At 43.0% G+C, this 27,339-nt stretch overlaps 1 protein-coding gene across 6 annotated transcripts in view; it reads right to left on the minus strand.

The window, feature by feature from the left end:
* Window positions 1–3,868: 3,868 nt before the first annotated feature.
* Window positions 3,869–27,339, minus strand: part of RIN2 (Ras and Rab interactor 2) — a 182,233-nt gene continuing 158,762 nt past the window's right edge. For 4 of the 6 annotated variants that reach the window (XM_032183768.1, XM_032183771.1, XM_032183772.1 and 1 more), the window contains 6 exons: window positions 26,613–26,704; window positions 22,506–23,636; window positions 13,068–13,373; window positions 11,009–11,140; window positions 8,734–8,897; window positions 3,869–5,765 (listed from right to left, as the gene is read on the minus strand). In XM_032183768.1, the coding sequence (XP_032039659.1) occupies window positions 5,454–5,765; window positions 8,734–8,897; window positions 11,009–11,140; window positions 13,068–13,373; window positions 22,506–23,636; window positions 26,613–26,704 (2,137 nt within the window). In that variant the 3' untranslated portion in view covers window positions 3,869–5,453. The other 2 variants (XM_032183769.1, XM_032183770.1) reach the window with 2 other exon arrangements.

Here is a 27,339-nt window from a genome sequence, read left to right on the forward strand (position 1 = left end):
TATATGATAGAATGACCCAAAGAAGCCCACCCGCCGCCTCGCCCCGTCCTGATCCGGCCCAGCCCGCCCCGGGGCGCCACTAACCACCAACCTCGCTGCTGCACGGCCTGGCCCGACAGCTTCCGCCCATAGTGCCGGCAAGCCCTGCATGCCGCTTCCGCCCTGGGTTCGTCCGAACCAATCACGAAGCGCTTCCGCCCTCAGCGAAGGCATGCCCTGACATGACTTCCGCCCTCGACTCCCACCCAAAAAGAAAGTGCTTCCGCCCCGATTGAAGGCATGCCTTCAATCACTGCCGTCACTTCCGTCCTCGGTTCCCTTCCGCTCACAAAGCCGCTTCCGCCCACAGTGTCCATCGAATAGACCTGGCAGCTGCCCCCCCTCCCTTCCCCCCCCAAAGAAGGGCGGGGAGGAGACGTGACAGCATCTGCCCTATAATCCAGCAAAAATCATAAGAGACCTAGAACAGCAGAGCAAACACACAAAGTAACACTGACATCCTGTCCATAAACACGCTATAACGATCACTCCCCTGAGAAAGAACTGCATGCAATACAGGCATCTGGTACTACATTAGTTTATTCTAAGAGATCCTACTAGTTGTTACCTCAAAAAGATGCGCGTACCGCTCTCTACTTGGAAACGCATCAGTCCATAGACTCTGACCCACCTGAAGAACCCTGCAACTGACTGAAGGAAAAATCAAAGCACTTACCCCAAAGAGCAGCCCAGGCAGAAGGAGCTCTCTTAATGCACACCTGGGGCTCATCTACCATTTGGCCCCATCCAGCACCCAAACCCAATCACCTGGGAAAGGGGAGGGGAAAGCACAAGAAAGTAGAAAGAGAACAGAAGGAGCAGCAGCTTTAGTGTTTATTATTATTATTATTATTATTATTATTATTATTATTATTATTATTATTATTATTATTATTATTATTTTAAATCTTGTTTAGCTCAACAGCAAGCAGAGTGCAGACGAGAACTCTGTGCTTTTGCTGCACGTCCCGCCTCGCCGCCTGCAGTTCTCCATTTCCACCAGCAGGCGGCAGGGTCTCTCAGGGGTTGCCCCCAGCACGTCTGGGGTTCTGCCGGGGTTCCATTGCGCGGGTGTGCCGAGGCTCCCAGACTCTCCTCTGGGATCCCCGGCCCAAGACCCAACCCCAGACGGTTGACCCCAGACCCTCAAGCCCAAACCCTCGACCCCAAGCCCCAATACCAAACCATCAACCCCGGACCCTCAAGTCCAGACACTTGACCCAGACCCAGAGGCACCCCGAGGCCCGTACAGGAGCCCTGGACCCCAGAGCAGACCATGAGACCTGACTCCAAGCAATGACCACAAATTCCAACACTGAGTCCCCACTCCCGAGGTGGCCCCAACCCCAGAGCTGACTCCAATCCCTGACCCTTGTAATGGACCCAAACCCCCAACCTCAGACCCAGAGCTAAGCCTGAGCCACAAACCTGAGCCCCAAACCCAGACCCTCAATCCCAGACTCTCAACCCCGGACCCTTGATCCCAGAGCCCCTGACCCCGAGACCCAGACATGTATCTGAGCCCCAGACCTGGGACCCAATCCTGACCTCCATACCCGGAACTGGGCCCGATACCCATACCCAGACATGGGCCCGAGCTCTGGACCCAAACCCAGGCATGAGCCCTGGACCCGGACTTGACCCCGAGCCTTTGACCCTGAGTCCCAAACCCAGAGGCTGACTCCAGACACTTGACCCTTGACTCCAGCGCCCCCCCCCTCTGGAGTTAACCCCAAGCCCCAGATCCAAGCCCTGGACCCCGGAGATGACCCCAAGCCCTGAGACCGGAGATGACTGAGCCCCTGAACCCTGGAGCTGACCCCGACTCTTGACCCCTGGAACAGACTGTGGAACCAAATTGAAAACCCCAAGCCCCGACCCCGGACCCTTAAGGCTGGATCCTGAACCCCGACCCTCGACCCTGAGCCCTAACCCCAAGCTCCAGCCCCAGGCCCCAGCCCCTCAGCCCTGGACCCAGACTTGACCCAGGGCCCCAGACCGGGAGGTGACCAGAAGCCCTGGCCCTGAGCCCAGAGCTTACCACGCAACTAACCCTGAACCCAAAACCCAGACCCAAAACTGCGGACTCAAACCCCGGACCTGAAACTTGAACCCCAGACCCTTGACCCCGGAGCTCCCATCCTGGGTCTAGCTGTGAGCCCCGGACCCAGGCGCTTGTCCCTCGCCGTCTCCCTGGCTTCCCCCTTCCGTTGGCTGAGCTGCGCCTCACCCCAAGGCTTACTCATGGGCAGCTGCTGGCAGCAGGGCCTGGCTGCTGAAAGGGTGGAGCGGCCTCCTGCTGGCTGCGCTCCAGAAGCCTGAGGGCTCAGTGGGCTCCTGCTGAAGCCGTGCTTGCACAGCCCCAGAGCACTCGGGGGGGTTGGCAGCTGGGGCCCCTGCACCTTGCCCCCTGCCATGACCACTGTGGCGGCAGCTTCAGCTGGCAGCAGCTCTCCAGCAACCTCCAGAGCCTTGTCTTCTCCGTGGAAACAGTCCTGGGGGATGTTTTCCCTTACCCAGGCATGTCGTAGAATAGCCCTCAGCACAGCACAGCCCAATAATTTCTGTGCTAACACCCAGCACTTTACCCACCACAGGCTTTGTGCACTTGTGTTCCTGGCACAGCAGAAATAGTCTGCTCCCCCCAACCTGCCTTGTGATACTGCAACAACTGGCATGGAAGGCAGACTGTCTGGAAGGTGACTGCTTTTAGGATTACAGACAAGAAAAACAGCACAGAGAAACAAGAGATTTGGCTTAATCTACTGCAGATGGCATGTTGTCATTTTTCAATATATACTTTTTGTGAATTCACAACTCATACCCTCACATAACCTCTGCTTGTATGTTAAGCCTCTTTCTAGCAAGATTTAGGGATTTATTACCTCCAGCTTTATTTCCTTTGCCTTTTTTTATTACTTCTCTGTGACAGACAAGAAGCAGCACTGAGTGACAACCCCATTTAAAAGCTTTTTCTTGTTTCTCACTATTTTAGAATATCTATTATCTAACTCTGAGAAGAGATGGAATAACTTGTTTTTACAAGTCCAAATTCCTTTCCAAGTTTTGGTATCATCTGTTTCCTGGCATTATGAGAAGTGAGAATTTGCACAGCAAAGGGAAGAAAGCGTTCTACTTTTCAAAAGACAATCGCTTAAGATTAGTGGAATCATCCTGAGGTGGTTTGGGCACGTGTTTCCCTTTTTACACTCTTTTCTTAGTTTCATGCCTGAAATTCTGAGTTTCTCAACCAGAGAAACTTTTTTCCACCTCTGCCCCGATCCTTTCTTCCCCTAAGAGAGCTGCCATCATATGGAGATAGTAGAATTTTCTTTAGCACTGAATGTCAGACTTAACTTTGCAGTGAGTGGTTCAGCAGTCAAGCTGTCTGCACACTTTGCCTGCTGACTGAACAGGCTCAATCTAAGAAGCACCAAGTTCACTTCATCTACACATTATTAGTCTGTTTAAATAGTTAACAAAATTGTGATAGTAGTTAATACTGTATTAAAAAAAAAAAAAAAAAAAAGAACCAGTGAATTGATGTCTAGCCTTGAGAGTACAACCACTGCTATCTAACAACACAATTATTTTTCTGCTTTGGTCTTAAATCAAATTACTTCATGCATTCAACTTCCCACAAACTACTTTATGTAGCATCATCTTTACGTATTGCATCCTTCCCTTGCAAAGATTTTAAAGTAGGCCAAGCAGTAAAAGAGTAAGTAAAATAGAAACAGTATTGTCTACTGATACACAAACATTCACATCCAGAAGTGTGAATCACTCCTAAACAAAATGAAAAAATCACAGCACACAACATCCAAAATTATATTCAGTATTACAATGTATTACGTGCAAAACTCACCAATTACCTTTTACAAAACGCAATACAAACAGTTACTAGGGGTTTCAAATACAAGGCAAACTAACATTAAAAAATGCTACAGATCTTTGTATGTACAATACACATTGCTCATGACATACTTCTGCAGTCATCTGCCTTACATTGTGCTGCTCACACTGCATTTGGAGAAAACCCTGCATCCCTCTAAAAAGAGCAGCCATACCTGACTTAAGGAGGTCAACCTGACCCACAGCACAGCACCATCTATCTTGCACAAGTGTACAGAATACACATATTAAATACCGTTTTATCTTTGTATATGTAGGACTCTGACTTCACACATCACCCACTGAGTAACTTAGAATCATGAAATGCTACAACACACTCCTCAGTCCAAAGCACATTTTGATGGTGCTGACAGGCTATACAAAATGGTTAGCATTCTCATTCACCTTATTAATACATCTGATCTTCCACCAACACAAATAGTATCTGGGATAGATGCCATCAAATCCCTCTACATATCTACAATAATGTTTACATATAAGTTCCTTACCAACCTCCTTTGCTTATTTTCTGCAAGGAGCCTGAACCAGCAGACTAACATGTTTTAATCCTAAAACAGGTTCTCTAAATTCTTTCTCTGCCCCTTCCCTACGTCCTTTTCTTTCAACTTCCTGTTCCAATCACCTAGTTCTATCTTACACAATGCATATAAACAATAAACCAGGAAACAGTACCTCAAGTTCATATAAAGGCACTGAAATAACCAGTGCCAATGTTACAATCTTATACATAACAGAAATTTCATAAAAAAACTCTCCTATAACAGGAAAAGAAGAGAAACCAAAGAGACTTTTAATGCAATGCTTTAAAACCAGCAAGAGATTTATTCTTGTATATTAAGTGTTAAAATCACATGCATAATTATATAATACTTTATAGTTAAAAAAATATTTTAAAAACCAACCCTGACAGTTTACCTGCAACTGCTATAAAATTTCTAGGAAATATATATAAAACAGGAAGCTTTTCTGTAATAAAAAAAATTAGAAAAGGATGCAATCATCCAGGTAATTATGAGTTAATTGATGCCCTGCATCGGACAGTCTTGTTTAACTCATGCTGGTGAAACTGAGCATACACCAGACAGTTTACTGAAGTATTTGTCTAGCATACATATATTTAAAATCAAAGTGACATTTGGCTAAAGGATGAGTGTAAGAAAATAGATTTTGGCTCACTACAACAAAAACTTGCAGAAGGCCAGAGTATAATATGTTTCATTTCATGAGAGTCTGTGGTACAAGAAATTCAGCTTTTGTGGGCCGTTTACTCAAACATGCTGGTTGAATATCCTGTACAACTGGTCATACGCATGGTTTATATGTTTGCAGGTGTTTTTGTTGTTGTTGTTTTTGTAAGCAACGCTAGATGTGTCTGCATGTGTTTTACTAGGCATGGATGGTTTAAAACCTGCATAGATTGTTTTAGATCCTAAGGCAGGCAGCCAACAAAGATGTTTTTAACAGTTAAGCAACAGAAATTAAACTGCAGATTACTGATTTTAAGAAGCAGAGTTGTTCTGAAAAATGGCACCATAAGGATCACTGTTAATGCGCTTGTAGACAAAGTGAAAGACCTGGGGTTGTGGACGGCTATGCAACTCAGCCTTAATCTTCTGAGGGTAGGTATCTTCTGTCAGTTGCTGCCAGGTGTCATCAATGAAAAGAAACAGACTATATTCTTTTGGATTGTCCACTTTAAACTTCTCAGCACAAAGCTGACATACATCTTCTGTAGTGATATATGGCCTTACTAGTAAGGTCTTTCCTGTACATCCACTGTTAACTTCCTGGAATGCAACTCGAAGGTAGTTCTGTAGAATAAGAAAACAGACATCAGAAAATAAAACAAATAAGAACTCTGAAAACTCCAGAGACAGCAGTGAACACCAAATATCTAATTATGAAACACACACCAGTGGTTCCTGTAAATTCTGCCAACCCCATGAATTGCTATGGTGGTGGTGAAACTGACAAATCTCTTGTGGGCATAATCAAAACCCAGGAAGTCAACATCCCTCTTTTTCCTTAATTTGCATTCTAGTCCTGCAGCTAGGAGTGAACAGATACAGCCTTTAGAGCAGATGGAAAGCTCTGGCAGTTTCAATAGGACTTCACATTAAGCTTTAATCGGTAACAAAATTCTGAAAAGCAAAATAAACATCTTATGCAGCATGCCCAAGAGACATTGTTGCTGCCACTGCTAGGTCAGTACTAGAAAACAGAAGCTTCATACAATGTTAGTCAGAAAGGAGAAAAAAGCTTATTTTAAGAAAATAAGGGTGTTGACTGCATGATAAACATCTATTTGTGCTCTCATGCTGTAGCATGCAAAAGGTAGTAATTCATCTTAATTTATAGTAACTATCAAGTCACATGTCTGAATATGATGCAACAAATTTTGTGTGATGGCATTTTCTTTTTTTTTTTTTTTTTTTTTAATAAGACAGAGGGATGCCAACATTTACTCTGCCACATTTGAGTAAAGTTATATAATCTTGAGGCAAAAGCTGGATCTTTTTTCTCTACTGAAATTGAACATATGCCCACAGTTCTGATAACAGGGTTATATTCTAAATATGCTTTGAGAGGAAATGTAGTTCTACCTTACAAAAAGCATTTGTAAAGAAATATGAAAAGCAACAACTAGAAAAGAAAAATAGACACATGAACAAAGCAGCCTTCTGTTGAATGCTTTTTTTGTTGCTGTTGCTTTTTCTTTGTTTTGGTGTGTTTCAACAAAGAATTAACTGGAATTGAAGACTCAAAAGTAGATTGGGAAAATCAAGAAAGATTTGTTTACTGAGTGAGCTTGTACCTGTGTCTGTATGCTAAATGAATTAAGATGATCTCAGTTCCAAAGAGCATTCCTGTCTTTATTAAAGATTTTTTTTTTTTTTGATAGCTTGTAGACTGAAACACTGAAGAGCTTTTAAACCACTGAGACTGAGCCCACCTGGGCAAAACTTGTCTATTTTTGTTATCTAACTTGAAGTAAAAAATATAAGCAGCCCTACATAAGGTCAAGTATACCACAGTTCTAATTTCTAGTACAATTAACACACAGAAGGTGCATTTTTAAATGCATGTGCTTTCAGGCAGGCAGAATTGCTTTAAGGGGAAGCTGATGGTTGCACAAATAAGTCATATAGTAAGTATCAAAATTATTTTTGCAGTATAAGAAAGTTGTCTAATCATCATCAATATATGGATTTTTGACTTTTCCATCCCTTTGAAGGACAGAGGATGAAGGTGTTCAGAAGCCCAAAAGCTACAAGGCTGTGAGACCATCACAGATCAGTAGGTGCTGATGCAAGTTGGTTTGATGCAAGTTGGTTTGATGCAAGACAAATTAGTACAGCTGAATTTGTGTTACAGGTTTGTCACAAGGAAGGTGCTTTATTTCAAGGACTATGGGGCACTGAGAGAAAAGATGGAAAACTGGCATTCTAAGCAGGCAGAAGAGACTCTCTTTTGAAAGGGACAACAGAATGAGAAGCAGTGTACACACTCAGCGCCGGCTCTTCCCCCATCCCCTGCACCCTCCCAGTTCCACCATGGCACCCGGCTGCACTTCAGCTTGGCTAAAGTTGATTTGATGAGTAAGAGGTCAGACAGAACAAGATCCTATCAAAAGAATCTTCCATGCCATCCAGCAGAGATACAAGAGGATGAATTTTCCTATGAATGGTGCACTGTTTTTGCAAGAAAGAACATCAGATTTAAGTAGCTTGAGACTCCACCTAAACACAAGTAAGCACAATATAATATATATCCCAATAAGATGGACTAGGTTTGAGCACTGATCGTAGAGTTTGGTGTTTCTGTTAATTGTCTGTCCTCCTAAGAGGAGAATTGCACAAGACTGCTTCTTCACCCCGAACTTTCTTGTTCAGTGTTGCTGTGCAGTCCTTCGGGTGGACGTGGATAAAGTAGAGGAAGCCTCAATTGGAAAGTTTCATGATCTTCTGATGCCACACCCTCATTTCTCAAGCTCTTAACTACATCAAAACTAACTGAAGGTTGTCATTAACCTCTCCAAAAACTTTGTGCTGTGGACTATTAACAAGTGAAAGAGTAGTATATCCTTCCTTCTTGACTCCAACATCTTCCCTACATCAGTTTGTGGACTGAAATATCTGAACAGCCGGTCACCAGCATCCTATGGTTTTATGTTAAAGTCATGCAGGCCTGTTTTTTAAAGACGAAACAGTCTCGACTTTTGTCATTCTTCAGTTGAAGTTAATGCCCTACTCTGAAAAGAGCAGAAAGAAATGGTGGGGAAAAAAGAAACACACATGAAAAGATCCACATTATAGAATACTACTCTTTGCATTAACTTTAAAACTGTAGGAAACTATTCTCCCACCTCTCCTCTGTGCCACCTGCTGTATGCCACCATTAGTCACTGGGGAGCTGTGCTGATTTACACCACCGGAGACATGATTTGTTCTTTTTAGCAGTAGAGCACACCAAAAAAAAAAAAAAAAGCTAAATCAAAGATAGGATTCAGTTTGTCCATACTCTGAGTGACTTAGATGGAAGGGAGGGTGGGAGGGTGCATATTTAGCACTTTCTTCAGATATCATAATTGAATTATGTTATAAAGTACAAAGACTTCAGAACTGAGGAAAGTTTGCCAGCCCCTGTTCTCAGCACTGCTTCACTTCACTGACGTCATACCCCCATGGCAATCATAATGAAACAAACCTCTCAAATTGACATTTTCAACAAAACAATTTCTGGTTGCATTTGTTTTAGTTCTTAAGCCCTGGGCTGTACCTGAAAATCATCAACGGAAGGTATTGTCCTGTTAGTTGTCCTCCTTTTGTGCCATTGCCGAAGAGTATCTCTGGCTTCTGAACTTAGCAGTCTGGCAGCTTGCTCTTCCTGAAAATTCTTGATCAGTGAAAGTGCTCCATAAGCGCTTGTCAAGTAATAGCCTCCTGTGAAGGACAGCAAGGGAATAAATTCTCAGAGCGGTCACAACCACAACGCTAGTTCTTAATTTCACAGATCTCACACTAGTTCTCACAGTTTCTATATACAATTGCTATATATTTTAGAGTTGCTGTATTCAACTGTCAAAATATTTATGCTTATGAACAGCTAGTTTTCCTGCTACCTATTACATGGTATGTTAAGAGAGATGCAGTAGTCCATATTATCACACTCCATATTATCAAGTGGTACAGTAATAATCTAACTCTGGATCCAGTAGCACTGGGGATAGCTGGTTACTTATGTGACTCGTGTAAGATGCTCCTTTGCTCCTGAACATTTTTACAAAGCTGGAACAAGAGTTTTCTCCTAAACAGTTTCCAAACATTTACTCCCTTCCCAAGCTTTGAGAATTGATGCAGTAAATGTAACTGTTTAAATGAAATGGAAGTCAGTCTACCACTGTTCAGGAATGCAAAAGCAATTATGTTCAGTGGCAATGAAATAACGACAGATTTAGACTCACACTCACATCCCAGAATTTGCTCATTTTTAAAAAGACAACTCTGTTTTTTTCACCTTTTTAGCATTCCCCATAATGTTCATCTAATTCAAGAGGTGATGTCTGCAGTCCTCCTTACATACTTCACTGTCATTACACGACTAGAGAATACATTTAAAGACAAGATGGAGTTGCTGACATACAAAAGAAGCTGCAGGTCACAAAGGAAAACAGTCTCAGCACAAGATAACAGTCCTCAACAACCACTGGAAACAAAAGACATGCCTCTCATTTGTTTTATTTTATTTTATTTTTTTAAAATTATTTGCACAGTATAGTACAACTATGAATCAGGACAGTCTACTGATGGAGTGATTCAAAGACATACTCTATACTCATACTGTATGCAATTTTCAACATTTCAGAACAGCATTCTCGTGGTCTTTAACTTTGCCACAGATTTTATACACAAACACATACAAGACTTATGAGCCAAACTGGACAACACATTACATTTGAACTGCAAAACCCCAAAGCACTAAACATTTTTTTTCTGCGCAGCATAGTTCAGCTGGTGCTGAAGACAGGGCCAAACAACAGCTGGACTTCTTTTGCTGAATTAAAAACACCGTGACTCAATAGTTTGGTAACTGTGTGTTCACCATCTCCAGTTTCACATCTCAAGTATTTTCCACGCAAAGGCTCCTGGACGATGCACTAGAGGATGCTGTATACACAAAGGCAAAGAACAGACTAGTGCCAAATGGGAGGAATCCTGGCAAGGCTCTTTCATACATACCAACGTGTAAGAGAATACAGCAATTCCACAAAGCTGAAAGGTAGCAGGGACATGAAACGCGAACACACAAAATCACAGCTGAGCTTGGTTGAAAGAACTTTTAAAACTTCTTCATGAAGCAGTAGATTCTGGGGCCTACCTACCAAGGTTTTCAGAATATGTTTTTGTTCAAAACACCACCAGGAAAACAGAGAGGAGGGAGATTTCCCTCTCTGTACTGTATTTCAGCCACAGGCCAAGAGTACCTTCGTAGCCTTAGTAAATGTATTCCTAGGGCTCATAAAAATGCTTTGTGAGAAACAACTATTGGGAAGAAGTGAAGACCACCAAAGGGGATGTGTTCTCAAAAGTGCTGCCCTGGTACACAGCTCTCCAAGAAAAAGCTCTCCACAAAGCACCAAAGCCAGGCCCCATTATACATCACAACTAAACTGAATGCTGCAGCCCTATAGGACATTAGCCCTCAGCATATTTTCAGGCTAAACACAGGGACATATAGGGACATACACATTTGGCATCTGCACAGTGCTTGTGTTTGCTTGCCAAGTCATGAAACCCAAGATATTCCCTCATAAAGGAGTATACACCAGTAGCTTCCCTGATCACTGAAGCCTATACACCTCAAGCAAATGAACTCTTAATGTAAGATTGAAAGAATTAGGATGTTCTCTTGTTATGCTATCGGCACCACTGGCTTTAGCACTCCCCTTGAGAGTACTTCTACATGGACAAGGTAACAGCAGCTACACTGTGATAGAAAGTCCCCCTTCCCTAGTTCTTTGCCTAATTCTAATAAGAATCAATAAGAACATTACCTTCTCCATGCAGCAAAGATGGATCCAGCAATTCCATCATGTACTCAATCTCAGTATCCAGCTCCAACATGTCACACTGGGCTAATACGTATGTTAGCACAGGCAAGAAGTCATCAGCTCCATATAACCTCCCTGGGGTGAAAGGAACACAGAGACAGACAATGTATTTTTACCAGTTTTGTCGTCTGAAAGCAAAGTATTGTTTTGCTGCCTTTTCTGACCAACAAGTTTATATTGCTCTACAGCCTTCTGTTCTCAACATGTGGCAAAGAGAATGTAATCTCTCATCTTGAGGACTTTAGTGTTAGGTCAGAGGTTGGACTAGGTGATCTTGGAGGTCTCTTCCAAGCTAGATGATTCTGTGATTCTGTGATCTGGCACTCAATGGACAGGAGACTCACACTAGCTTGAACCCTTATTTCCAATGGGCACAAATCTGGTGATGCATGCCTTGAAGCATGTGAGGGAATGTAAAGACTGGATTCACCTTGGAATCAGTTCAACTGGTCAACTCCCAAAAGGCTAATCCTGAAATCCAGACTGGCTTCCACTCCACTTCTATCACAGGCTAATAGAAGATGAATAGACATTTTCTTTTTCAATGTAGGGGACACCTACTTTCTGGAAAGATGCAGCCACAAATATCAGTTTGAATTTCAATCTCAGGAGAGAGGCCTGAATATAAAAGCCTATTAGACTTCACATGAAAACTGAGTTCCTTTTCTTGACCTATCATAGTTAAAAATACTAGTGAGCAAAGCCTCATAAATCATCCCCAAACGGCTGCTGAAGCACCATCAGCAAAAGTAGCACATGGCTAAAGCACAGATGGCTACCTACATCTGTTTGTGCATTTATCACATTTAAACTTTGTTTAGAAAATTAGCATATGGGACAAATTAGTAAAATTAGTATATGGGGACAAATCCCTGAATCTGGATAAACTATGTTAACTGCAAAACTGGTGTGATGACCACTTCAAGCCAACAAGAGCAGGAGCCACCTTAATCTTTGGTGAAACTCCAGATGACTGAAGGGCTGATCTAAAGTTATGCCACCTGAAGCACAGACTCCAAATATTACACCATTCACTGTATGGGAGCACATGGTGAAGCAGACACTCAATGCCATCTTCACAAGCTTCACAGGACAAAACAAGACAACCCAAGAACATGTGCCACACCTACCTTAAGCCCCTCAAGTATAGGCATTAACCAGCAGCAGCCTCTTAATAGTTCTTCCACATGTTGGAATGTTGGAAACACCTTACTCAATATGGTAAAGGCAAAGAAAAATGAGTCTACAGCACTTCAGGCCAAGATTCCTATATCCATTTTAAAATGCAGGTATTTGCACAGAATATAAGCTGAGCAGGAGCTTGGACCTAAAAGCCACAAAAGTGCTTGTGGGTCTTTAATGACCACAAGCCTTCAGTATTCATCTCAAAAGAAAGCAGGCACCTTAATCAGCACCAGACCCAGCTACAGACTCGATGACTCAGTGCTCACTTAGAAAGCAGAGTACCTACCATCTGCAACAGTTTATAATTACTTAGGAAAAAAATCTCCCCGTACCACCAGCACTGGCCATCTGAACTCATGACCTACCAGAGCAGAGGGTCAGAGGGTAATTGGATCAGAGGGTAATTTTGACCACCTATTAACACAGAACCCTTGTAGCTGTTTTATTGAATACACACCACTGAATGACTATACTGAAATACTGAGCGTACCCTTAATTATACTGTCCAGAAAAATACTCAGTTATACTCAGTGGAGAATTCAAGGCTCACATCACAGCCTCACAGTTTAAGAAGCCTACAGTGAAGCAAATATGTTTTCACATTGTATTTGTAGATTTGCTGCCAGACACATCAGAGATACCAGGAAAGAAGGAAAGAGGAAGAACCCCTCTGAAAATAGCAAGGAGGTGTGCTATGAGAAATCCAGGAGGAGAGACACATCTGCAAAATCAGGTGGTCTAATTCCCTGCATCAAAAGACAATCCCCAGTTCCAGGTTTGGAAGCTCAGTGAGTGTGAACCACAAGAAGCACCATACCTGAGTTATTCTCCATAACAGTGTAAATCAATTTGCAAACTCTCAGCAGCAGCATGACTTTCTTTTCAGGCGAATACATTTTCTGCATGGTCACGAACTTGACTTTAATCTTTTCAACATCCACAAAGTCTGGTGTTGGAACAAACACGCCCAGCTCCTGAGGATTCCTCTGGCGCACCAGCTGCAGGTTTTCCTTTAGCTGTTTCCAAGAACCATCTGCAGTATGAAACTCTTTTAACATCGCTTCAATGTGGCCTTTCAAAGGCTTCAGAATGCACTTATGCATGGCCTTCTCCAAGACTACATCTGCAACAAGAAACACAAGCCCAGCTGATTTTCTCCTCTAGAGCAGAGTGAGTGTTAATACAACCATTTCCAAAAGAGACACTGTGGAAAAAAAATGCTGAGGTCAATTTATTACACAGGCTGAGTTTCCAGATGTTTGTTGACATGAAAACAAGAATGCAGAGCACAATCTGTATTGCATTTTTATTTATGGCAATCTGGTAAACTGGTAAAATGCAAAACAAACCAACCACCACCAGCCAATGATAAATAAACCCACAGACTGGGGTTTACAGACTGACAAAGAAGAGTTGTGGCTCCAGTTCACTTTTTTCTTTTGTTGGCCAGAAGTCTGAGTTTTATTTTACTTTGGAGCTTAGTCTAACTTCCAAACTTAAAACACGGTCAAAACCATAACTTCTGTCTGCTTTGGCAAGAAGTCTCATCCTTTTTGCATTGTTTCCATCAAACTATAACTCAAGGTCTCCTAAAAACTTCGCTCAGTTTTGTTAAGATCTTTATGAACTTGAACAGATTATGGGTCTTAAACTATAAATGAAAACCAAGCTGTGTTTGTCCCGTTTCAGGTTTCATCACACAAGATTACATACAGCTTTGTCATCAACTTTGAAGTTCTTTGTTTAGCAATAGTGTGCACGTGGTACAGTAAACACTCTTTATTTTTAAATTCTTGTTCTACTCAAGTTTAACATTCATAACTCTACTTTCAAAGTTATGACCACATCAATAGCAAAAGGTCTTTGCTAAACATTTTCCCTGCAAAGCTTCACTTTATAAGTTAATTTCCACTCCCACTAAGTATCCCTATAGCATCATAGCTCACTTTAATTATTTGCTTACATTCATTATTTGTACCATACGCAACTCCCACAAGCATGAAAGGAACTGCGGACCCTTCAGCCTGGCCACTGCCCCAACACACCCTGATAACGGAGCAGGACAGAAACCCAGGGTAGGCAGACATACCTGGGGAGCACAGGGACCAGCAGTGGGAAGGGGAGAGGCCAGGCATCACTGTTCCATCAAATGTTTACATACAAGCTTGCAGTGGACATTCCTGATGTTAGTGGTGACTTGTTAAGTTTCATCAACCTCGTGCCCTTTCCAGGGTCCTTTAATTTCAGACTAAATCCTTTGCTTCTTCCTATGTGTTTCTCATAGACTGCAATCTGTTCCTTCTCTCCCCTAATTTTTTCCTTACTTTTAGAAATTGCAGACTATTTCAACTGCTCAAGACTTGTTATTTCCAACAAGCAGTTACTTCTGTTTTCTTCGCCTTATTCTCTCAGACATTTATTTTATCCTTGTTCAGCCATTTTCCTTTTTGGGTTTTCATGTCATACCTCGCTTTTCCACACCTACTCCTCTTATGGTGCCTTTGCTCCATCCATAGCCTTTATTCCGTGTTTATCTGACATGCAATTCCCAAATTTCCAACTCTACTGCAAGCTCCCATCTCCCTTTCCCCAATTCCACTGGGACTCTTGTAGCTTTTTGTTGCTACTTTCCAGGATTCCCTACAGTCACCAGTAAAGGTATGACCAGTCTGACAGATCACAATGGACCATCACACCGTGAAGAGCAGACCCAGCTTCCCATCCAAACAGCACCACCACCAATTGTACTGCAAGAAGTGTCAACATTTCAAATGGCTCATCCTTATCTGCTGTAGTTGGTAGAGCCACACAGCCACGCCAAACCCAGACAGTAAGCCCAGCAAAGCAGAAATATCACTCTCCCATGCGGTGACCAAAACCACCTCTCCCTCCATCACCAAAATTGTCCTCAGGGCCCATGGGGAAGGCATATTTTTCCACCAGGAAAAACACACTAATCTTACCTACAGGTATGCTAGCTGACTACATTTCTCTAGACTATACACAGCTCCCTATTAGCTTCAGTGATACTGAATTTTCTGGCTGTTCTGTTTATTTTGTTTTTACTGCCCCTCCGCAATTTATTGAATAGCAAAAACACTAACTGCTTTGCTTGTAAGCGGAACACCTCTGCAGTCTGCATTCCAACTGCCTGGTCTCATTTAAGTCAAAATAAAGCAGTCAGTGCTGTCAAACATAATAGATAGAGAACTCTCTATCCCCATGAAATTCAGCTGCCATAGGCTTTCACCCAGTTCTGCACACAGAAAGTTAGTGTCTTTATCCTGATGACTTTGGTCACCACCACATTTGGTCACAGGAGGCTCAAGAAACTGAAGAATTCAGCGTGAAGAGTTGGTCTGATAGCAAGGGAGCACCTACCCTGGGGTAGGAGACCCACACGCTTCTGTGACCAATCCCTACAGGCTCTAGCCTGGGGCTGGTACAGCTGCTGCTTGCAGTATCAGTACGGAGTGAGCTCCTTCTGCTGCCCATCTGCAGAGGCTGAAGGGGCTGGATGCTGCTGGTAGGCTTTGTAGGAAAATTCCTGGGAGGGGGCCAGGCTTGTTGCTATCTGTTGGCAAGAAGTGGAAGCCTCAGGTCTTCTGCCCTCAGCAGGTTAGTGCCACTCCTGCAGTTTCCAGTACAGATCAATCATGTATTTTTACAGCACCGCAAGATGAGGAGGTGGCAGTTCTTTAATACCTGCAGTTCATCACAGGCTACAAAAGCAGTGTCTAGAAATCACTTCAAATTTACCCAGTCTACATTCCACAGTTCCTCAGGGAACTCAAATTGATTTGCAGCAACCCAGAGGAAGAGAGCAGATAGTTCATGTAGCTGTGCTCAAAGCTCTGCACAAGGCAGTGTGCAGCAGCTCCCTTCCTTGCTCTTCTTGAGGGTATCTGTGCTGTTACCAAATTGAATAAATAAAATCAGGACTGGCTATCTAGTAAAGCATCTTTCAGTACTGTTCAGCATCTGTATTACAGCTAATAGGAGATAAATGAAGTAAACGACAAAGCTGAGATTCCAAAGAGATGCTAACACTGTCTCAGCTTGGTAAGGATAGAGGAAAGACTGAGATTTAATGTTTGCATACAAGTAGCCAGTAAATAAGGAAGTAAGACACTACAATGTATCCACGTTTTTTACTTTGTTGTTGGTATTTGTCGTAGTTGTTTTTTTATATATGTTTTCAAGACAAAACAAACAAGAAATCCCTTTTCTTCTCCCTTATGCATTTCTGGCACAAGTGGAAGAACCACAGAGTTCTGCCCTCAAGTTAAAAAGTAGCAAACTCCAGCAAGTTGACGAGGCCAAAAGCATAGCAAGATTCATAAAGATTGGAGTGTTTTATTTTTTCCCCCCATGGTCAATAATATCCATATCTATCCTAATTAATATTAAAACTATTAATAGTTTTATTAATAGTCCAACCCCAGCCCCAGCAGGGCGCCCAGCACATCCAGGTGGCTCCTGAAGGTCTCCAGGGAGGATACCCCACTGCCTCCAGGCATCTTGTTCCAGGGCTGCGGCACCTGCCCAGCGCAGAAGTGTTCCTGGTGCTTGAGGGGCACCTCCTGCATTCCAGTTTGTGCCTGCTGCCTCTCGTGCTGTCTCCAGGCACCACTGAGAAGAGCCTGGCTCTGCACCTCCCTTCAGGTATTTATAAGGCATGGATGGGATGATCCCCTGACCTCTTCTCCAGGCTGTGCAGCCCCCAGCCCTTTGGCCTCTCTGGCAGGAGAGGTGCTCCTGGCCCTCACTCACTGCGGTGGCCCTGCGCTGGGCTCTTTCCAGGTCATGTGTGTCTCTCTTGACCTTGGGGGTGCACAACTGGACACAGTACGTCAGGTAGTAAGTAATTCATTAATAAGAACATTCAAATAATAACCTGTACTATTATTAAAGCCCAGAAGGACAGCATTCCTTGTGATCCGGGTCTTATACCAATATTCACCATCACTGGACACCTACAACCACGTTTGGGATCAGACCATCCAAGTGTTTCCCCTTTCATCTAAACTGCTGTTACTGGCCCTTTCAAAGAAAGTGGCTCCTGGATGTGATCCCACAAAATGATTACTTGCCAGCAGCAGCTTTCACTGTTTTATTTCCAATGGCCATAATAAGTATAGGAGGGTCTCCCAGACAAATTAACATCTACAGGTTGAGGATTGAGGACTGATCCTTACAGTTAACAGCTCTGCATATTTCTCAGACTCAAAGCAGCAACACAACCTGCTCCTTACTACAGCAAAAGCAAACTGTTTTTAAATATCAAATAAGCCCTGGGTGTTCAAGATTTCAAAAAAAAATAAAAATAAAAAATAAACAGACAAAAGAAAAAAACACAAAAGAATATAAATTGAGTTAGGCACCATTTAGTGATCCTGAAATGGTACTTATAATTAGCCTTTAGCCTCAAAATGGAAACTGGAAATGCTTTGATAAATGAATTGCAAAGCCAGCCAGCCAGCTAGTTTCATTGTGACTTGTGGAAACACATCTGTATCCTGTGCTGACATGCTTTTTTTTTTTTTCTTCACTGCAAACCACACAAATCTGAATCTAGAAAGAACAACATATTAGTCATAGTAAATGTCCTTATGCACTCTCTTTACAACCCTCATTGCCTGGAATTGTACTTGCTCACCTCTTCCAGGATGTCACCCTAAAACCTTCTCTAAACTGTAAATTCACAGTCTTCTCTGTTCCCTGTTAACAGATAGCATTGCTCCACTGAGATTACCCGTCAGTTTGCAGTCCCCAGATTTACACACAAGCCCTGTTTATCACCAATAATGGCCAAACCATTCTTTGGTAATAGGGCTCAATGGAGAGACAGAATGAGCCTGGGATCCATCACAAAAAGGCACCATTCTGCACAAGCAACATCACTTGGGAGGCTGAAAGCAAAAGTTTGATTTGTTATACCACAGGCATGCAAATGCAGGACATTTGACTATACTGCATTTGCTTTGTTTTAGATTTTCACTAGTAGTGTGTAGGTAGGCTGACACTAATATCAACCTACAGTTTATGTCAGGATGGCCAGATGTCTCGATCCTGGTGGATGCTGACAAGTGACCATGGAAGAAACATCTCCAAAATAAACCTCCCCTCATTTTGCTTACATAAAGCACAGCAGTGAGTCACAGACATTGGTTTTAGGTTCGTTTTGCTTCAATCAAACAAGCCATGGGTTATTTAAAACTCACCCCATGGCTGCGTGGTGTGTGTTCTCTTCAAAAAGTAGTAATAAAGGAGCAGGGGAATAAGACACAAAGCAAATCAAATGGATGGTCAGGAAAGAGAACTGAACCCACTGTCTCTGCCCAGTGCTTTTACCACTGCTTCTTTCTTGCCTGACAGGGGGGTCAGGCACTAATGAAAGGAGAAGCACAGGGGAACAGTGGTCGGCCCCAGCTAAACACCAAAAGGTACAAGGATGAACAACTGGGGGGTGGGGGGGTGGGAGGGGGGGGAAGTACAAAACAAAACAAATGCTTAAGCACCTAGAAAGTAACCCAATGCTAAAAAACAACCAACATGAGTTTTTTCAAGAAGAAATAATGGCATACAATTCCAATTCCTTTAGGACAATTAGCTCAAAGAAGAAGGGAGCAGTTGGTGAGCTGTATCTTGACCTTTTTAAGACCCTCAACCCTATTCCATACAACTTTCCTGTAAGCAAACACGGTCTATAACAAATAAGGTCTAGCTGTAATTATTATAAGGTGGGTACGTGAATGGGTACAAAAAATACTGTAATTGCTGAGATCCCAATTACCAACAGTTGACTGTCAAACACACACACACACACACACAAAAATTAGTATGAACTATGGTTCTCAGCAAGGAGAATGCAAAGGCAAAAGCACAAAACGAAACGTGATCAAGCAGGATGCAGTGTTGCCGAAGACAAACTGTATGTCACTGTCCTTTTCCTGAAGCAACCATTTTGAACCATTTTGACAGCAGGCTCTTAAGAAAATACACCCTCCAGTAAGATTTGCTAGCAGCAGGGTCATGCTTGAATGCCAGGAAGCAGTCCTGCTGCCATGCTCAGAACAGGCACTGCCTGACTGTGCAGAGGCCTGCCAGCTGGAGCTGCAGAGGTCAGGCAAACCCACACAGGGACCTGGGAGGCAGGACAAACAAAGCGAGCTTTTCAGTCCAAAAATGCGAATACTGAGGTGCCATATGACCACATCCTAGACATAAAAAGCTGCTGCGGTGGGGACTACTGATTGCTTGCCTGCCCAGCAACAGGGGAGGAGGTGGTACGGGGTGTGGGGGGGTAAACTGGTCAAGTAATCCACTGACTCTTCACAGCAGAAGGGGAACTCTTCTAGGCCTAGGAACAGTGAACAGGCTTTCCCAGGAGCCTCAAGACTCCTGGTCTGCGTGTAGAGGCTTTCAAGCACTGCTCAGAGCTGCCACCACCAGAGTAGTGGGCCCACGTTCCTGAGTGCCTGCCATCTCCTCCTGTCTGTCAGAGCCCTCCCCAGCCTGCTGCAACACACAGTGTCAGAAAATTATGCCTTAGAAATATACAAAGAAGCAATAGGCACCATTCTTTTCCCAGTTAACACTTTCTTGCCAAACCATTTAAACCTGACATTTCCTGGACTAGGCCCAGATTCAGGCATTGAGACTTGAGCTGCTCAGCTGTCCGGTGCTATTTGTGACACCTGATGATGGTGAGAGCCCACGTGATGCCCTTCTGCTCACTGCCAGGAAAGGAGGACACCAACACCAGCTCCCAAACATCTGCTACTTAAGCAGCTGTGGCCTGACAGGATCTCCTCTGACCAGCCCAGGTCTTTATGCTGGGGACACATATTCAGATGTTGACAACTTAAAATAAGTAAGTTGTTTTGCACTGTCTCAAACAATAAAAAGCCAACAGTCTTAATTCAGTCCCAGCGCTAAGAATCCTACTGTTCCAGAAAGGGTTAAGAGCCTTCAGTGCTAAGATTAAGGGGCACCTGTTGGAAACCATTAGAGAGGCTGATACACATTCTCCTGATGACTTGGCAAAAGTTAAGTAGTTAGATAAGCTCCTTGACTGTGAAACTTAGATCTCCCAACAGCATCTCTTGTCTGCAAGAGTCTGGAACTCGGTGAAGAAGCAGCTCTACAGGAAAAGCTATGCCATCAGAAAGACCATTAAACAGACACAGAAATCCCAGACACCAGGGGCTTCACTAAGCCTGAGGGTCTGCTGCTCCAGCAGGAACTGAAATTCAGGAGACATGGGGATAAAGCCAAGTCCAGGTGCCCCAGAGCAGGCAACTGGTAGGAGCAGTCCTGCAGGCTGGAAAGGGATGCAAGGAATGGCAGTCACCAGGCCTGACCAGAGCCTCCAAGCTCTAACATCTACTCACTACTGCCACAGGACAGTACATAGAAAAAGCAGCATTTTCCCAGCACTGCAAATGCAGCCAGAGGCCGATGCATTGAAGCAACACCTGCAGCACAAAAGCGTAGGCTGACAAGAAAGGATAAGTGACTACTTACAAAGTTAAAATCTGTGCTGCAATTCTGTACTGAAATAGTCAAGAAAATACCTGGACAACAGGCAGGGCTACATTTTAAGAGTTCTCTGTTAGGGATGACTAAATTTTGCTGTCGCATAGTTATCTGCTGAGATCAGCAACATCTGACACTTCTGATCACTGTGGCTGCTTCCAGGCTCAAGCAATAGGCAACAAGCAGACAATTCAAAAGCAGCTTCATTTGTTTAAACTACCCTGCTTTATACATTAACTGCACTTAATCATGTGATCAGAGCCAGACTTTCTGTCCTTGAAGAAAACTAATGTAATTATGTTTCATAACTTCAGCTACTCCAAACTACTGAAATATTTAAAAGCAGATATAATTTTGCCAATCTTCAGAGACCCACAGTCTGATTTAACCACACCCTTACAAGAAAAAGTACAAGTCAAATCAAGTTTTGACCAAACTACTAGTAAATACAGTTCTGTATTCCTATGACAAATAGCCAGTATTCTGCAGAAATCCAGGGAAAGAGCACCCCCCCACACTGTTATGTTTGCCTTTTTCTTCCACATAACACACACTTAATATTCTTTAATAATCTAGCAAGAACATTACACTTCTTCAAAAGAGTCTGTCTAGAAGACACTCTGTGTATTTGCTTTAGGCATGCTTATTACTTTTCCTTGACTTTGCATAAATGAAGTTGAGGTTACATGAGAATACTTCCTCTCAGTCAAGGACAGACAGAAATGTCAACATAAAATCACCCTCTACTCCCAGAGAAAGAGGTATCCTGCCAGTTTTGCACTGGGTGAACTGTTGGGACATTGTGTTATAGCAGAAAAACAAGCAAATTTGGACTAAGTGAGCTCACAAGGAAAGTATTTTGCCTTGAGGGATGTTTACCTCCTTAAAGTGGCTTATGGGCTCTTTTACAAATACTGCTTAACTCAACAAGACAGGGAGACAGTGAGATTTTATGCAGCAACAACGATTTCACTTTGGTGGATATGCAAGTCTCTCCCTGTTGATAAAGCATGTATTCAAGCCTATAGCTCATCTGCAACCATTTATGAACACATACATGCAACAGAGAGGTATAGAAATCCTGAGATTGGCAACCCCCCCCCCCTCTTTTTTTTTTTTTAAATCTAACTTTTTAGTTGGCTTCAACTGTGAGGACAGTGCATCTTTGCTAGGGGTGAATGAGACTGTTGGGATGAATTAAATTTATTTTCAAAGTAAATTGCTACAAAATGCCTCTCTGCTCTTAACCATCACTAGTTTCTAATAAATTCTTGCATGGCTACAATGCGTACTTAACATATAGTTAAAATTGCCACAGTTTTGGTCCAAGGCATCTAGAAACGTATGAACCCAACTGAGAAAAAAAAAAAAAAAAAAATACATGCACCAGCAAATAAGGGATTTTGTATCATTAACAGTATTGCAGATTTAAAAAAAAAAAAAAAAATCATGGGTAAAAAGTTCAACAACTACTGTTGTTATTTTAAGGATTTTTTTATTTTTTATAAATAACTTTGTAGCATAGTTCTGAGTTGCTATGCTGTGTGGCTTGTTTCCACCTTCTCCCCCTCCCCCCAAAAAATTCAAATACTCACCAGCTTGAATTCTGCTAGCAAAGTCAACATCACCTTCCCAGACCAGCACAAAACCCATCACTCTAAACATAGATTATACATTTTTACTTTCCCCCAAAATACAGCACAATGTTCCTTACCTATTTGGTCCTCTGGAATCAGTGATTCGATTGGAGGATCAAGTTCAGAGCTTTGGGACAAATAATTCTTGACTTGGGTCATGAACTGCCGAATCGTTTGCAGCATATCGGTGCTCGAAACGTGGCACTCCTTATTTTCCTGGAGAAAGCTGATATAGTCCTGCACCAGGCACCCAAAATAAGTGCGTTTATCTCGGGACATCTCTGCAATCTTCTTAATCATCCTCTTTTCGGGGGTCATGAAGGAACTGAAAACTCCACTAACTTTCCGTAGCTGAGATTTCACAATCTTGGGGAGAACAAATGAACTGTTTCTTTTCTTCTTGGGCTTCAACGGAGGTGCCATGCTCTCTTGGTCGCTTTCCCCCTCAAAATCCTCCAGGCTGCTGTTAGTGTCACCCTCATAGCCAAACAACGGCATGCTCCGATCGAAGTCCAGCGAGTCTGACGAGGAGGTGGAAATGCTCATGTCGCTCAGCCTCTGTCTGCCTCCATTCCGGGGTGTGTATGACTCAGAGCTGGTAGCTACACTCTTCTTGGAGGCTGCTAGAGCCGGCTCAGGCGGGGTTTCGCCCGGAACACCAGCAGCTTCAGGGACAGGCACAGAGCTGCAGACAGGTCGAATTACTGCTGCGGTCTTTGGGCTACCTTCCACCTCCACACAAACAGCCTGCTTCTTTAGCCGGGGAGGCGGAATAGGGGCTGGTTTATTCTGCAGCAAATCCAAGTCTCTCTCTTTCTTATGGTTGACTGTTTCTGGCATGCTCGCCTGCTTTATAGTCCTGGAAAGCTGTGGACTCGTGAGGATACTATTAATAGAAGGAGGTGGTGGCCGGGGTGGGGGAGAGCGAGGCCTCTCAGTGCCATTCAACTCCTGAGATCTCAGGCTCTGCCTTTTCAGGCTTCCACTGACATCCTGGCTGTGCACTTTTAAGAAGAGTGGATTAATGAAACACAGCGCTCCGTTGGTCTGGCTGCACTCCAACTCTGAAGGCGTTCTGGTTCGTATAGAATGCACTCCATTTATAAGGCAGAGCTGACGTGAGCCTTTGCAAGCACTGTCTAAAGGCACAGGCCTACGGGGAGGTGAAGGATCCGGGGGGTTGCTGTTAGCCGGAGAGCTCCAGAAGTCTAAAAATCATCATTGTGTTAAGGTCAGAATGCAAAAACGCATGCAGAGGACTTTCAAAACATTCAGCTCAACACAAACAGCTTCAAGTAATAAGAAATTCAGACAAGCTTTTATCAAGTCAAGAAAAAAATATCCTAGTGAGCCTCTAGAAGCACTACCAGACATGACTGTATGCTATACTCCTGGTGCTGCTCTTACTTGTTTAAATATTTCATGACCAATGCATAGTTTCAAATCAAACCAGAGAATTAGGCTTAAAATAAGCTGAGCATCACAGAAAGGAACAGAGACTAACACAGCAATCCTTAGTAATTTGAGGCTAAAATGAGTACAAACCAATTACTAGCATCTCCATCAGGAGGAATAAGCCTAGGTTCTCAGCTGGTATTAATTCACTCCATTAAATAGGACAGAATTATGCTGATCTACACCAGCTGACAACCACTTACAACAACAACAGAAATTTTCCATTTTGTTTCCTCTTAAAGTGAGCAAACAAAACTACAAATGAAAAGACAGCTTGCTTTTTGCTGCATTGCGTGCAACATAGTCTTTAGCTATGCAGAACAAATGCTGGTGTCTCCTTATGAGTGCTGGCCTGCAGCCCTGTGTTTGCAATGGTGACAGTTTGTCTGAGGTTTTAGATACTCAGCAGCACAGAAATAGACCGAATGTGCCATCACAGAACAGCACAGGGTGGAAAACCTGTGCTAAACCAGCAAGTTTCAGCTGCTGCCTCTTGTCCCAGCAGAGCATCAGCATGTTTGTGAAACTGAGTTAACAGTAAAGCCCATCAGTTCATGAAACTAAAAAGACTGAAACCAGACAAGCCCTTGAGGACAACAACCACACTGAAACAAGTGAAGAATACCAAAGGCAGACTTTGCTCAAGTTTGCCAGTCTTGACACAGCCTCTTTTCCTCTAGTGCCAAGATACCTTACATTGATTGTTGAGCAAAAGTAGTTTCAACTGCATGAATGCCAAATGCTCCTTGGCAGGGTCCATGCCTGACAGCTGGGGTGCTGCCTACAGGGCAGAAGACAGGGAACAGCCTCTGGTGATAGGCTGCTGCCAGAGAACGTATGTAAGGACAGACATATTTCTCTATGGAGTCATGCAATGACCCTGTTTTTTCCTGCTCCATGACTCCACATCCTGCTTGCAGCATGCCTAGCACATAGGCTCTTACAAAGATGTGCAAGGTAAGCACCACTGCAGGCCAAATAATAATAGAGACCAAAAGAGGGAACTTTATGCTTAGCATGTGAAATCCAACAGGTTAACAACAGTCTCAAATCTTTTGCCACCAGTTCTTCCTCCTGTGCTTTGCTGGGCTCTGTGCTGTTGACCTGCCTTGTACAGTTCTCCTTCTGAGCCTAGAGCATGAAAGAGTGCTGACAGGAACTAAGGCTCTTGGTGTTCAGAACAGCATGTTTTGTGCCTTCTTGTTGCTTAATTAAAGCTCACACTTAACAAGAAGGGCCCCTTGAAGTTCTTAGGCATCTTTTGGGTACACAGCATTGCAGGACTGACTTCCTGGTGTGCACTTTTGCATGTGGACACCCAGAACTCCATCAAAATCCCAACTTTGCTGCCCAGCTTTTGCTTACATAAGCTGTGAGCTTAATCTGGTATATAGTATATAACTTATCCCAAATGCAACCACCACAAAGTTGGAAGCTGATCCATCAGTCTCTCCTCAGCTTTCAAAGGCATTATCTTAAAGAAACAACACACAAAACACACAGAGATGGTTCAAGAGCAAGCAAAGCATGGTGCTTTCAAGTACCAAGGACAAAGAGCGTGGTTCATCTGGACAACCACGATGGCCTATGGAGATAATCTTCTATGGAAAAAACTTGCCTAAATTGTCCTTTCAAGGCCTCCAGGGGTCTCAAAGAGACCATCTTCATCACCTTGCATCCCAGTCAGTCCTTTTTCCCTAAACATTTATCTAATAAACAGTTATACATTACTCTGTATTCCCATGAAAATTCACACTTCCATTTAAATAGCTAACATTGCAGATGAGCAGTGTGGAAGACTTTAGTCTACTCTCTAAAACCAATCCCTGTCAGAGCTACTGCAGCAAAATGAAATGCAAAGCAATGCAATACTTCCCCAGTGTATAGCTTAGCTGCCAAATCCCACCAAACAGTCCTAGTGAGTCTTGTGTTAACCCTGAGTTACTGAGGATCCATTTTAAAATTAAAGATGACTCAAAAATCTACTGGGACAAAAGACTGCCCTCAGCTAACCCTTCCTTCCTGTAAAAGGAAATGAAGCCATTCAGCACTTTGCAGGAGTTGCTCAATGATTCATCTGGGTTGAGCCTATGGTTCAAATCTTGCCAGGCTTTGTATCTGCTGCAAGCTCAGCGTGTATTTCACACTGAGCCTGTATTTGGTTGAAGCAGTCACAGTATTTTCCACCAAACCAATGTACATGCACTACAGATGCTATGTATACACCCCCTCCTTCTATTAACATGCTGCTGCTTTAAGCCACACGTCAAAATCATCACTGTAAGATAAATAATCACATGTTAATCTGAACAGAGTTTTATTAATAGTGAATTTCAGTTCCTACACTCTCCTGGCAGCTACAGCTAATTATCAAGCTAGTGCCTGTTCTATGAGCCTGCAGCCAACATTTGCCCTCCAAGGACAAGATGCATCAAAATTTTGCCTGGGCATGTGAGACTTGCTTTACATCAGTCTGAGGGCTGCACAGAGAAGGAAGGAAGGGGGAACTAAGAGGGAAAAGAATATCACCGAAGACACAGAAGGAAGGAAAACCACCAAGGTAACTGTTTGACAAGTACATGGTTTGGCCTTCCCAGTAAGAGAAGCTTGGTCTTCCAAATGAAATTTGGATCATCAATGACCAATACAAGCTATTTACTGATACAGCCTATTTTTTCAAGCTTACAGCAATGCTGCAGGGAATGACATCTGCGTAGATAAATACTTACTCAATCCAAGCTGAGCAATCTCTTCAAGTTCAATTTCTGTCTTTGCTGCAGCAATAGCATGAGGCAACTTCAGGGTGAATGGAAGGACATCCCTGTTGTGGAAGAGAAAAATAACAATTTTCAAAACAATATCCAAAGTTTTAAAAGCCTTTGTTTTCAACACAGCCTATGGCTAAGCTCTGATTCCTGCTTTCTTCTTGAGCTATGGCTGGTAATAAGAGCTTTAAACACACAACAAAAACATTACCAGCCCCAGGGTTCTTTACATTGGAAAGCAGCATGAAATAGAAATGAGTTTCAAGTCCCCAGGACTCTTGTGGGGCTCATTTCCACTGCTCCACCCTATATTTTCTCCCATTACAGCATTTTTTTTTTTTTTTTTTTTTTAAACACATGCACCAGTGAGATGCAAATTGTCATCTGCCTTTAACTCTTCAACTAAGCTTCTTATCTTCTGAATACACTGCTAATTGTTCTCAATGTTGAATTCCATTTTCTCAGAATAAAAAAATTAAATGAGTACTCTGGCAGCTACCCTAAGCGTTTCTCAACTAGGATGTATTGATCCTATTCTGTCCTAGGCTGAAAACACACCTCATTTGAACAAGTTTTAATAGCTCATTCTCACATGCAGTTTTTCACTGCATACAAGAAGGTCAAAGGGTGTTTAAAGGGAGATGCATGAATGGTGATCAACAACATAAGCCAAATCTAGTGTAAAAAGTTT

This window comes from Aythya fuligula, chromosome 3 (genome assembly GCF_009819795.1).
Source record: "Aythya fuligula isolate bAytFul2 chromosome 3, bAytFul2.pri, whole genome shotgun sequence".
NCBI lineage: Eukaryota > Metazoa > Chordata > Aves > Anseriformes > Anatidae > Aythya > Aythya fuligula.